The following is a 14,341-nucleotide window of genomic DNA, read 5'->3' on the forward strand; positions in this document are numbered from 1 at the left end:
AATTTAAAACAAGAAAACGAAAAACGATTAAAACCCTAACCAGTAAAGAAACCAAACCACACAACATAAACGAAGCACTGCACGCCATAATTGCGCCCCACAAATGTAAGGCATCTTACAGCAGCAGCAACAACAAAACCCCCTCCCGTAAACGTAGACCTAACAGAAAAGCAGGAAACAGGCCGCGAAGGAGGCCAAACGTTTTTAAAGAAACACGCTGCCAGTTTACGAACGTAAATCAATAAAATGAACAATAGTGAAACGAACGAATGTGTGTATGTGTAAGCAAACATAAAAGAGAGAGAGAGAGAAAAACGAGAGAACAAAACAAACGAGAAAACACAATGAACAACTGCGGCTTTTTTTTGAGGAAATTAACGTACCTTGCTAACAGGTAATGCAAACGTTATAATGAGCTGCAATCACAAAACAACGGTAGAAGAAAAGGAAGGAAGGAAAAGAAGAAGATAACAACAACAACAAAACCGCACATCATTGTAATCATTACTTAGGACAGAAAATAAACGAAACAAACAACACAGCAACAAAAGGTATTACTCAACACTGTGGCGAAATGGTAGCTTGTAAGGATAAAACGAAGCAATTAAATTAACAAAAGAAAAGAAAAGAAAAAAAAGGAAACAAAAGGTCAAACTTTAAAACTGGTACCGTGAACAAGAACAAGAACGAAGCAAACAAAAAAAGAATACAAAATTGATACAAACAAAATATCGTAACAACGGACGTGTACGGTCGAATTAGCTTATTATTAAAGAAAAGGGTGAACAAAAAATGGACGAAGGTATAACTCATTCATTCCAGAACAGAAAAAAAAACGAGACAAGCGGTAGCGGTGGTGCTATCGCGGCAAAACCCTGTAGCAGGGAAGTGTACGGCAAGAAGGGAAGAAAAAACAAATCACACATGCGAATGCAACTGAGGACAATTTCAAGCAAAATAGGATAAAAAGCCGTACTTAGACTAGATTTATTTGTAAAGTAGCGAAGAGTGTGAAGTGGGTGAAAACCCCCCGGGGAGGGGCAAGGGGGGTTGGAACGGATATTAGCGTTTGCCCATCCCCCCCAAAAAAAAAGCAAAGGCCACCAATTGCATCAAAATTTGATGCTAGAGCGTAAAAAATTCAAATGATCACACAGACACACACACACACCCATACCAACGCACACAGTCTCGAAGAGGAGCGCTAACGGTTGGAACGCACTGTAGGCAATCGTAAGGCGAGATAGTTAGCACCCGAAAACAGGGTTAAAACCATCACAAACATAACAAACCGAAAACCCCATAGTAAAAGGCAAGTACCACGGCTCATACACATTCATGCACACATACAAACAAACAAATAATAAAAGAAAACAATACAAAACACAACATTTAATTGCGGTTAGCGAACGATTAGTAGACGCGTCCCCGGTTAAGGCAAAAGCAAAACAAAACCAGTTGTTATAATGAGTGAAACATACCTATTAGTTGAAACGACGAAACTCTAAAGAGACAGAAGTGAGAAATAAAACACGCGTAATAACAAACAAAAGAGAAAAAAAAACACACGGTAATTCAATAATAAAACTATAGAGAGCTCAAACAAACAGACACACAACACAGCAACAGGAACGTGGTAAACTAGGGGAGTTTGATGATAGTCGATAACACAACAAAATGCCATCCCCATCCCCACTTCCCCCTCATTTCCGCTTCCCGTCCTCAAAATCCACACCACCCGTTTAACGATAAGCGAACAGAAAACAACACCCCTAATGCAACACATATTATGAAACACGAAATGGAACCGTTCTATACTAGCACCATGCCCCCAACCCAACAGCCAAAAAGAAACATGAATTTAATGGAAAAGAAAAACCTAAAGCAAAAAACCAAACTCGAATAAAAGCGCAAGCAAGCAAGAAAATGAACGAAAGTAAACCAAGAAAAAACCCCCTCACACTTGCTGTTACGAAAAAAGGAAAAAAGGGAAAAATGGCGACAAACCCGTAACAAACACACATGAATAACAAGATGATATGATATAGCAACCGAAACCCCTGCAGGCGTGGCGTGTGTTTTGGGCGTGAAATAATATATATTATATTATTGGTAAAACGAGCATGACGATGTTATCCATTCGCGCAGATATGCCCGGTTCTGTGGATGATACAATGCTAGTAATTGCAAACAAACAAAAGGCGAAACATTTGTTGACACGAATATTAAATTTGCAATAATCCACTGTACGGCTCCGGTCGAAGATGTGTTGCAGACGCGAAACACGGTAGCGGCGTACGGGACGAAGTGTGCGTGTGTGTTTGTGCACGCGTGTGAATTGAGTTGTGCGTTGTGCCATTGTTTGTTTTCTTTTTTTCTTATTGCCACGCCGGGGTCACCCTGCACCAGTACACACCCGCCCGTGGAGCGGCCATCGTTGGTGGTCACGGTTAAAATGGCGGATGGAATGGAAGAAGGTCGAAATAAAACAACAAATAAGCAAACCAACAAAGAAATGATGCTGTATTAGTGAACACTTGCACTCAGTGCTGCGTATGTGTGTGCGTGCGTGTGTTGGAAGGTTGGGAGAAAAGAAGAGGACCTGATTTGGCCACTTTCGGCTTACCCAATTTGCAAGTTGACAGTAGGTGCTAGTAGGTCACTAGAAAGTTGTTTTGTTTTGTATTTTCTCTATCGCTCGGGCACACACACACTCATGCACAATAAAACACTACACTCAATGTTTCGGACAGTACTGTACAGTGGGCACAAAGTCTTCTTCTGTTCACGTATCTGAATATCTCCTCCCCGCAATTGGCCTATCGCTGTTCCTTGCGTGTGAGAGTGTGTGTGTGTGTGTGTGTATCTGTCTTTTTTTAAAGACGTGTTCATTCGCGTTTATTTGTAATCCCACACACACACACGCACACAAGAAAAACCGTACCTGTAAAACCAGGGTTGTTAGATGTTTTATGGGTGGTTCTAGCTCATCCACCGCTCCCTTAAGGACAAGTGGTTTAGTTTTAGTTTAAAGCGACGCAGAACTGCGGTAAAATGAAACCGTTAGATGGATTCGAACGCGGTGCGTTACATTTGGTTCTCTTAAGTCAATCGTGTCGTAATCATCACTGCCATTAGTTTTCTCGTGCCGGTTGGCGCTTGGCGTGCCGTGAATGAGCGCTGCAGAATAAACTAAGTATACACTTACCGTACTACTTTACCTTAGCATTACGTTTATGTCTTTGCGGAAGAAATTAAGTGTTAGTTTTTAAACACATTTCGATACGGAACGGACTTTGTGCAGATCCTAGTAGTCAAATGCTTCGTTTTGGGTAATTGTGGGGTAATTATGGGGTAATGTTGGGGTAATTATTTTTATCATCATTGCAACGGATCAATATCATTGATAGTAAAGTAAGGAGGAAGAAAGGAGGCACATTAGCAAAGTTTTACAACAATTCAATTCCACCATCCGCCATTGAGTTAAGCAATTTCCACCTGCCAATAATTAGCCAATTCGCAACAATTATGTGCCAAAATGCTACCCCTTTTGTGTAAAAACCAGGTAGCTTTCTACCTTCTTCTATCGAATTAAACAGCAGTAGCTAATTTCGTCAATATATCATTTGTGAGAACATTAAACACTGGTGTCCGAGATGCCCTTGCGATAGTTCAAAAACACATCGACACGCCGCGCACGAAACGCGATTTATAAAACACGGAACGTAACTGTAACTTTATATGCCAAAAACAAACGAAAAACCCCAAAATACAACAATACAACTTCCGAACAAAAACGGGCAGAAGATTCACACTCGACACGGGGTTTAAGGGTTATTGTTATCCTAGTGTTTGTCCCCGCTCTACCGGGCAAGTGAGGCCAAGAAACGCGATATAATGTATATGAATGGATGTGTTAATTTGTTAATCCATTGTATATGTAATAAGCACACAGCAAACACTTTCCCAAAACTGAACCCCACAGTAATATCGTCAGCATATGTGTGTGTGTGTGTGTGTGTGTATGTGTGAGAGTTAGTAAGGGGGGATCAAAACGGAGAGCCTCCACCTGACACAACAATCATACCGGTTTTGACAGTTCACTAGGAACATTTTGGTTTTTTTTTCTAAATAGTGTAATTATTTGATACAGTGTCTGGTTTTATCCTGGTTTTCTTCGTCTTCGGTCCAGAAGACAAAACCTATTGACTATTTTATACGTATTTATTTAGGCTTGAGTGTATAAGTGTATATTTTTAACACGATTCACACGCTAACACGATTCCGTAAGCGCCGTACATTTTTTGCTGCGAAACCGTGTGTTGGAAGCAATGGAATCGGTGAACCATCGTGTTGTGGATCAGGATTAGTGTTGTTGGTTTAAGCAGCGCTTTGGAAGGAGCAGAGTGAAACCGTTCGCACTCACCGCTCTCGCACAAAAAAAGGTGCGCGAAGTGAACTAACGGGTGAATTTCTCGTTCAAAAAAAGCGAGCGAATGAACAACGGTGCAGTAAAGGCAAACCAACTAGGGATTTATAAAAATTTGGTAAAACCCCGTAGACGAACCGTTTGCCAAATGCTAGATTTTTACGAGAAAAATTTAAACGAACTAACGTCAACGGTTTTAACGTCAATGAAAACAAACAGTGCTTAAAGTTCTCATTACGTTCATTGCACACGGCACTACTGTTCACTCGCAGTGCTCACCGCTCACCACGAGTTCGAGTGAAGCTCGTTCACTAGACTTCGTGCGGAGTTCATCTCATTCGGGTGAGTACGCCTCGCTCACTGAGGTAGCTCTTCCTGCTCACGACTCACCCGAGCTATGGAAATTCAAAGATCGAACTTCGAACCACAAAACAACTGATATCCTTTGGACATTGGTTTTTTTTTTTGTGTTCTGTTTGTGCGGACGTGAACACTGTAACGTAAGAAACTGGAAGAAGCAAACAAACACGATAGAAGCAAGCAACGTACCTAAAATTGTAGTGAGAAAAAGGGAATAAAACCATCCGTGCGTGTGAATGAAGATGCCGCAATGTGTACGATGTTTAGATGTGTATCGCTAGTACCAGGTCATCCCACATTGCTGGCTGGCTGGTGAGTGTGTGTGTGTTTTCTTCCCCCTCCCTTCCCCCTATTGCGAGTAGCAAATCAAGACGACTTTAACTCATCTCATCGCGTGCACGTGTGTAGCGTACAGGTATCACGCGCAACTTGCCGTTTAAAACATAGCAGCAACAAAGCGCGGATTCGTGCGACTGAGAAGATAGCGCATGGTTATATTATACCAAACACTGCCCTAAGCCCCCTAAGTAAGGAACACGACAAGCACGCGCCCGCGCTCTCACTCTTGCTGCGGACAAAACAGCCGAACATTGTAGTGGATCCGTCAGCAATTGCCCGCCCCGCCGAGGGACAACAAGCAGTCAACGACCGTGTCCACCATGTATTGCATAGCAGGGTGTTTGCGACACACAATTGGAAATGGACACGTGCGAACACACGAATAATAGAAAACCCCCAACAACCGAAAACAATAACTGTCCAGAATGTTGGTTTATGCTCGCTATCTGGCCGTGCTGAAGTGAAGCGCCCGTTTTGCAAAACATACAAACTAAAGTTATGCTAATATAGTGCGTCCGATTATGCGCGACGCACCTTTAGCGAAGACGCGCACACCTAGCCACGCAATACAGCAGCGCAAATGCAAAAAGTTGGGTGGAAGAGAAGCAGACACTAAGCTGAATCCACTAAGCCGACCTGTTTGTTCATTCCTGGATGGGTAGACAATCGTTCTAATGCATCGCGCCACACATCCTAGTGAACGTGGAGCGACGGTTCGTGATGACGCCGTACCGGTGTGACAGTGTTTGTAGCAACGTTGGTATCTGCCTAGCCCTCAAAAATTAAACAAACAAAAAAATAATTAAAAACACACATCGGGAGGTTGGATAATGATAGGTGGTAGTAAATGGTTAGAAACGATGAAAAATAATTGAAATATAGCAAAACCTTCTAATACCAAACAAACAAACAGAAAAAAAAATACAAAAAACAAACGATATCGTAAACATATTTTTTTAAATATATAAAAGAAAAAGAAAAGTGTCAAAAAACATAAACAATCTAGGCGAAATGCAGCGATACACCGGCACGACATAAATGCGCGAGAGAAAAAGAGAAGTAACGTAGTAGAACGAGTTCAAGCGAGTATGGAACGAAACATAAAACAAGACAAAAACAAATGCGAAGGAGACAAGAAAGAAGGAAATCGGAAAGAATAAAAGTGTGAAGTTGTGTAACAAATGAATGGTGTTACTAAACAATGGAAAAAAAACGACAAAACACGTGCAGAACAAGCACGTAAACTTGACAGAACTTATCGGAATTTAGTGGCTAACTACTACTACTAACACAAAACCAAACCCAGGAACAAAATAATCTACCCAAAAACAAAATGGTGAATTAACAAATTTTGTTAATTAACATACTGATTACGGAAGAATACATTTACACGTACCCATCATGGTACAAATACACATCCAAACACACACACACACACATACATACACCCACAAACACATTGATTAAAGTCGAATTCATTTAATACCTAGAATTATTAATCTAAATAATATTCAAGTATTTAAATGGTGATCGGACGGGGCAGCGGACGCGTAATAAAGGAAGTACGAGAACTAATTAAACGGGTTTTGAATATAATTCAACAAAAGTAAGCAAACAAAACATAGCAACACAAAAAGAATCGAGAAAACGAAGCAAAACAGCAAACTAATATATGCAAAACAAACAAAACAAAAGCGCGGGCCTGCATCGCCACGATCGCCTGCGATAAATACGCACCCTTAGTAACAAAAGTAACAAAAGGCGCACGGTGCGGGTATGGCCGGCTCGCATACGAATAGGCTCCGCCGTCATAAGCTGCATGGTACACACATCGACACGCGACACCTCACATTGCTGCCATAGTTTCAATCTAGGTCGTGCATTAAAAACCAATCGGCAAACCGACACCGCTATAGGAGAGTGGCCAGAATGGGGGTTTTTGTTTGTTTGTGTTTTTCACACCCCCGCCCCCCTCTTCCCTTCCTTCCCCTCCCCCTCCTTTCAAAATGGGGGAGGCGATTCAGTAGATGCGTATGCGCGCGCCAGTGCCAGTGCCAAGTGGGTGTTCATACTAGAAATTCTAATACAACTACCAAACACAGCTCACACATACGTACACAGTTCGTGCGCGAGTACAAGCGAACGCAAAGGATTGCGGTGGAAGCGCGAGAAGACGCAGAAAGCTCCTGCTCGATCTTTCAAACTATTCCCCCACCAGCTCCCACTTCCCTTTTCTCTCCCACTACTAGTCGCCCAGCCCAAATTGAATTGGTTGTTTGTGGCAATCGTATGCAGAGCAAATAAGGAAGTAAAAACAAACAAAATCCAAACGGTACGATGATAACTAAGCGCAAGATTATAAAAAGCGCTCCAGCGTTGGGGTCGGGTTCGAGATTGGTGTCGGGATCCGACTCGATCAACTCGAACGTTCCGGATTGATTCGGATGCCAAAAACCTTACCCTACCGAATCGTAGCAGAACCCGGTAGTTGCGGCCAAAGCGGTGACAGTGTTACACAGTGTGCACAACAGTAGACGAGGAAGAGGTAAAGGAAATGAGAAGAAAAAACATGCTGCCGAAGGGAAAGTACGCAAAAAAATATGAAAGTATATTTAAAGAAACAAAGAAAAATAAAAAATAACTAATGTTTTGTATAGAATATTTCTGTTATATTATGTAAAAATTATTTAAAAATGAATAAAAATTAATCGCTTAAGAAGTTTAAAATAAAATTATAAACAATGGACATCTCGTACATGGTGGCTGAGGCTAGGCGTTGAAAACAGGATTCATTTGCACTGACCTGGTAAATCCATTGCTAATGACGCTAAGATAACCTGTAATCTGTGTGAAAATTATCCCAAACGTATCGTAACATCGCCATTCCTTTGAGTGATTTATCCTTTCTGGTCGAAAGCGACGAACCTCCAACAAATTTGCGGGTAAGTACTAATGTTTGACTATTGTTTTGTTTTCTGGAACGCTCAGTAAGCAGGCCAATCAAGTCATCAAATTATGTTGTTTGTAACATAATGAATTCAGTTAAATCATGAAACAGAAACTTATGTATTTTCTTGGCACTAGGTACTAGGCGTCTCCACGGTATTTTATTAATTCATTACAAAGCTTCTTCTCTTGGGATTTTGTCGTGTTTCTAAAATATGGTATGGAATTAATATGGATCGTGTTTAAAAATTCAAAAGTACAATGTGCAATGGTCGAAATGGCACTTCAAACCGATGGTTGTTAACATTCGTTGAACATTCAATTAAGAATTCCAGAATCACTCTGTTTTTCCTTGTTATCGAACCTTTGTTAACAGAAACACAAATCGCTCTTTTTCACAGAATATTCTTCAAACTCAAACGATTTTTAATAATTTTCTCAATACCACCAAGTAACAGATCGAAATTCAATGCATTTCGAATTACTGATCCAAGTTCTGTATGCCCTTACAATGAGCTGTACGTCCGCAAAAGGAAGGTATGCTGCAGAATGCGATTCCTTCCGACTACAACCCTGTAATCTGACAACTTGCAACAGTTTGAAAGAAAGAGAAAGAAGATGTGTCGGAAGATTATGTCGGAAATCATGTCCAATATTTGACATCGAATTCTACCACAGTGCACCATTTTGATTGACTGCCTTTGCATTGTCTACCAAGCATGTTAATTTAGTTTTGAAAATAATAGTTAGAATATAACTAACCGTTACTTTGGATTTGTAATTTATTAAGTTGTTGATAGCTTGCTGTCATAAAATTAATGTAAATATGAAATTATACGCGATTGTGTTTACACTGCTGTTGTCTTCTTCCTAGTTTATACTGTATAGTTTAAAATTTAAATTGTTTTATTAATTGATAGTTTTGCTTCTGCTGTGCTAAACAGCACTTCGTTTTATTGTGTAATCGTAAAAAATCGATTTCAATTTGTTAATGCATTTGGTGTAATCACCCATTTTTGGAAGTCTTTTTTTTTGCCTTGACCTGCTGACTTGCCACTGTGCCTGCTTGATTTTACCCCAACTTCGCACGAATGTCATCAATAACAATGATCATACTTGTTTACATTCCGGAACTTTTTCGTGATAAGATTTTTAGATAACTTTATGTGCAGATTAACAAACTGTCGAATTCAGTGTTTGTGTGTGTGTGTGTTCAAGCTGTTTGGGAAGAAATTGCGCTGTGTGATATAATATTTCACGTGTGAACAGAATGCTGGACAAACCCGTAAAACCCACGGAGGTCAGTGTGAGGAATCGGATCGATCTGGCGGTGGTTCCCCTGGATGCATTAAATACCCGGACGAGGGATTTACTGGCCGAGCTGCTGAATCATCGGCGAATATTCACCTCCGAGGATGGATACTTTCGCGATTGGCGCGGCGTGTTCGATGTTGTTGGCATTCCGAAAACGTACCTACCCTTGATCGACGCCAATGCCAATCCGACCCGCCGTTTGCTGGAACTTTGGCGGTCCGAACAACACCAGTGCAAACGCGAAGCCAACCTGGCCGAATTGCAATGTGTCCTCGGTTGTATCGATCGGTGGGACATACTGGACGATACGTGCAAAATGTTCGGTATGTTTGCCTTTTGCTAAACCGTAAACGACAGTTGTATAAACAGTGACCCTTGTTTACATTATACCTTTCTTTTTAGAGCAAGACGCAGAACAGCATCTCATGCGGGAACAGAAACTTGCGGCAAGGAAAGTGAGCGAATCGGATGCGCAAGAATCGTCGACCGTAACCGGAGATTGTGACATTATCACGAAGGATGACACGGCGGACCACAAGCAGCAGTACGATGCGTTCATACTGTACGCCGATGCGGACGTTGAATTTGCGTCGAAAATGGTCGAACGTTTGGAGGCGCGCGGGATGCAACTGTGTTTAAAGGACCGTGACATTCTCGGTGGAAGCAACTTCGAGCATGAAGTCATATCGCGCCTCATCTCCGAACGTTGCCGCCGGGTAGTGGTGATCATCTCGAAGGCCTTCCTGGAGAGCCCACTGAACGATTTTACCGTCACATTCGCCCAGGCACTGCAGATCGAGAAGAAGGAACGCAAGGTCATACCGTGCGTGTACGATCGATGCGAACTGCCGCCTCATTTACGGTACACCTGCCGGTTGGACTACCAACGGTCACAGAATTTGTACAACTTTTGGGACAAACTAGCCGACTCCATACGCGACACGCCACGGAAGGTTGGCTTAGAAATGAATGTGCGAGACATGAGCGAATCACAGAAAACAGCAATGCATGTCAAGGCGACCGGAACAACCACACCCCAACCGGTACCGAAGGTGATCGTTGAAGAGCCCACCATGGTGGTGAAACTTCCGAGCGCGGTGGACCAGGAAAGTCGTACGGGCAGCCTTAAGAAATCACATTCCTTTTGGGACTTATTTTCTAGCTTTAGTCACAAGAAGGACAAACTTAACGGCAGTACTTCACAGCTGAGCATTAACGATATTGCACCGTCAACCAGTCCGAAGAAAACCAGTTCCTCGCCGCTGGCACTGATCAGGCGTGACAAAAAACAATCAACCGTGGTGGGCGGTGCGTCTTCCGCACCATCCGAATGTCCACTGAAACAGCCGGAAAAACCGGTGAAAACGAAAAAGAAATGGTATAAACCGAGCAGTCGGAAAGTGGCTTCCGCTGTGTGATAGCAGCGTGCCTTGCACCTTTTGTTTCTTCTGTGTGGGACACAGCTTGGCCGGTATGTGCTTGTGCCTTATATTTACTAATGTTACCCATATTTTATACTAAAGTAATAAACATTTGCTCATAAAAGGGTCGCCTATAGGAAGAGTGTTAGTCTTGAGAAAAGAAAAAATCCTCTGGCAGTTGAACTCATAGTGCTGTTAGTGCCAGGTTACCAATCCGTTTCCAGACAACTGGTTGCACACCTCCAACCGCAGGGCACATCCAATCTCCGTGAAGTCAAGCTCCACTTGCCAACGAGCTCGATGTGCTGCCTTCTACGCTCTTTGACGAAAGGGTAAAGCACGAGCAACGATTCAGGATTAGTTCTCAAGAAAAGCCAAAAAAAAAACACCACAAAACGTTCCAGTTCTGCATGACTAGCCGTTAAAATATGTCTCGGTTTTATTCAACCATCTCACTAGCATTTAAAATGTATGCAACACAATAGCGATGTAAAACGAAAGAAACAGTTTCATCACTACAGACATTCATGTACGGTTCTCGCTACGGTTCCGCCAGCGGATGCGCACGTTCAACTGCCACCGAGCGAACGGGACGACGGAAGATTCTTCAGCCCCTTCTCGAGGTGGTCGGCATCGCCGGCAGAGAAGCGATAATTCGGTGGTACGCGGTCCTGTTTGCGGAAGATATGATTCATAGCAGATTGCTTCAGTACGTTCACGTTCTCGTCTATCAGTATGCAGTCCGTGTCCGGTACCGGGACGGACCCACCGTTGGCGTCCGCGTGCAAAGGTACATCCGGGCCCGGGTTGGATAGCTGCGGTGGTGGTGGTGTTACGAGCGATATGTTGTCACAGTTGCCATCCTTCACGTGTGCGCTTGCACTGGATGAATAGAAGCCACCCGCCTGGTACGCATCGATCAGACCGTGAGGATCGTACAGCTGACCGTCGCCCGGATCTTGCTGATGGACCAGCGGATTGCTTACGGAGTTGGTGTTAAGAAATGGAGGTTTATAGCTCCCAGTGTCCTGCACCCGGGACGAGATCGTTTCTCCCGAGCTGGCCACCTCGGAGATAGTGTTCAGCGGGTACGCCTTCGCGAGATGATCCGCCTCCTTCCCGAAGACGGCCTCCACGCCGAGAATCTTCAGCACAAGATGCGGATGGGCCAGCACGATCTTTTCCAGCGTGTCGAAATCGATCATGTTTTCCGTCTGCGTCGAGCTGGACATCTCCTCCGAGTACTTCTGCGACAGGATCGATTTGCGGCGATACATCGCCTCGGACAGCACTTCCGTCCCGTTCGGGCTGGCCATCCCGGTTTCGGCGAACACGTTCATCTCCCGGCACCACATCTCCGGCGGATGGGAGCTGCTGCGCGCCATCAGCACGTGATCGCTGTCGCGCAGTATGCCGACGGCACCGTTCTGCAGGTTCGGTATCGACCGGGCAGGTTGAAAATGTCCCAGATCCAGCTGGGAGTTCATGGTGTTGTAAGTCATTTCCTGCAGCGCGTGTATGGCATTGCGAACCTGAAGGACAAGACCAATGAAACGGAAGGGAAAATTCGTTTAAAAACTCACTCAATCCACAGCAGAGTACATGAGGTCTTTGGATATCTTAGAATTCATATCGAAAAATATTCAGAGATCAGTTTGCTGAGGGCAGGTTCATGAATTTGAATGAATCTTTGTTGTCCAAAGATTCGTGAAAATCCTCAGAAATTCTTTATTCCTAAGAGTGTCATGAATCTTCAGACATTCCAGAATCCTTGGATCTTCAAGAATTTTTTGGGGAAATATGATTTTTTTGTTTAATTTTTATGCACACCGTAGCTTAATTCAAACTTATAAATCTCTAAGAATTACTAAAGCTTTTGTGAGTTGAGTCTTGATTTGAATTTGAGTGGCGTCTCACTAAAGATTCATATAAAAAAAACTCTTCTCGAAAGATCCATCTAACGCAACACTATTCTAAACTGTAAACTACAATGTCACTCAACCGCACGTCGGAAGTGATAAGGAATGTAGTTATCATTGGACTGCATTTACTACTCATCTTCGCCTGACGGACAGATCTCGATGGACTGATGATAACACGCATCAAATCGGACATTTCCTCCCACACGGCGCCTAAAATGCATGTCATCTCAAGCATTCACCCTGATAGCCCGTAAATATTCATGCAAATCACACACGTGTTTCACCAGATAGCCATTTCAATCCCAACATACCAGCAGGGAAGGCTATTTCGAATACCTTCCGGTTAAGATATTTGTTGTTTTAACACGATCACGGTTGGTGCAATCCGTTAAAAGGGGAGGATGAATGATAAATCAAAAATGTTACGGTGGCTTAGCTCAGCACTTGAAGCGTCTTTTATTTTTTTAGTTTTGGTCGTCCTTCTCGAGAAGCACATGAGTTGACAAAATACATTCTTGAAGAACATACAGCTCGTGACATAACTATAGGGTTATTTGATTTGTGGTTAATTAGGTTACTTTTTGGCTTTGCTTCGAAGATGTTAACTCTATTTTACACACTACTACATATGACAGAGGCCAATAAAAAAATAATAAACGTAGATAAATCGCGTCGTTAACCGCTTTCAATAAGCCATGATTTGCAACAACGGAATATAACTAGGAAACACCACTATAGAACTGCTCGTATTAAAAAAAGGAATCATTAAAGCCTGTTTTTTATGTAGTTATTAATTTTGGAAAACAGAACACAGTCATTACCCGAGTTACGCGACACTTGAGTTACGCGAATTTGAGATACGCGAATTCTTAAAACTATAGCAGTAGATGTAATGTTTGGATATGGAAAAGATTTTTTTATTTGTCGTATTTAAAATTTTCCTCAAAATACTTCACATTTTAAAATTATAAAAATTAACTATGGATAATAAATAAATTACTCTAAATTGTCGAAATAAATATCAATTATTCATGTGCTTCATAACGTGAAAAGAAGAAATCGATCACTGGATACTAAATATAAACGACGTTATTAAGGGAGTTTGAGTACTCGAATTCCTATGGCATGCATTATTCGCGTAAATCGGGAAAAGATTGTAATTATATAATTGTAATTTTTATAACTCTCAATTATTAAATTAAATAAATTAATAAAAAAAATTGTTCAGCGCAATAATCTCTACAACTTTTGTATGTTTTGCATAAATAGTGAAGAAACCGTATACGTATGTCATGCACTGTATCAGAAACTTGATCGTCCTGGTTTTGCTTCCATTTTGCATTTACCACTTTTACTACTCCGTGCTTGGTAGGAGGCCATGACCGCCAAGCGAATGAAGCGCGAATGAACCACACAACACTCATACATGCATGCAATAGCGTAGCATTCAATTGACTGACACGTGACACACATTCGTCCATCAGAAGTATGATGTAGTGCACCAAAGCTGCGGTATTCGTAAATTAGTAATGTAATATGCAATTCTTAACCGATGCATCGCTAAGTGCTTATCCAAAGCAGCCCTTCTTAGCCATTCTTGCTGCGGAGAA

At 42.3% G+C, this 14,341-nt stretch overlaps 2 protein-coding genes across 2 annotated transcripts in view; one reads left to right on the plus strand and one right to left on the minus strand.

Moving 5' to 3' along the window:
- The first annotated feature begins 9,344 nt into the window (after positions 1 to 9,344).
- Positions 9,345 to 10,806, plus strand: LOC128711915 (myeloid differentiation primary response protein MyD88). Its single transcript, XM_053806807.1, has 2 exons — positions 9,345 to 9,711; positions 9,791 to 10,806. Exons 1-2 carry the CDS (start codon positions 9,345 to 9,347, stop codon positions 10,804 to 10,806), a joined length of 1,383 nt encoding a protein of 460 aa, XP_053662782.1.
- A 572-nt stretch (positions 10,807 to 11,378) lies between these two features.
- The window catches only part of LOC128715898 (potassium voltage-gated channel subfamily H member 8), a 28,085-nt gene continuing 25,122 nt past the window's right edge, over positions 11,379 to 14,341 (minus strand). Inside the window, exon 17 of the mRNA XM_053810816.1 lies at positions 11,379 to 12,341. Within this exon, the coding sequence (XP_053666791.1) occupies positions 11,379 to 12,341 (963 nt within the window). The remainder of the gene's footprint in view (positions 12,342 to 14,341) is intronic.

This window comes from Anopheles marshallii, chromosome 3, assembly GCF_943734725.1.
Source record: "Anopheles marshallii chromosome 3, idAnoMarsDA_429_01, whole genome shotgun sequence".
Classification (NCBI taxonomy): domain Eukaryota; kingdom Metazoa; phylum Arthropoda; class Insecta; order Diptera; family Culicidae; genus Anopheles; species Anopheles marshallii.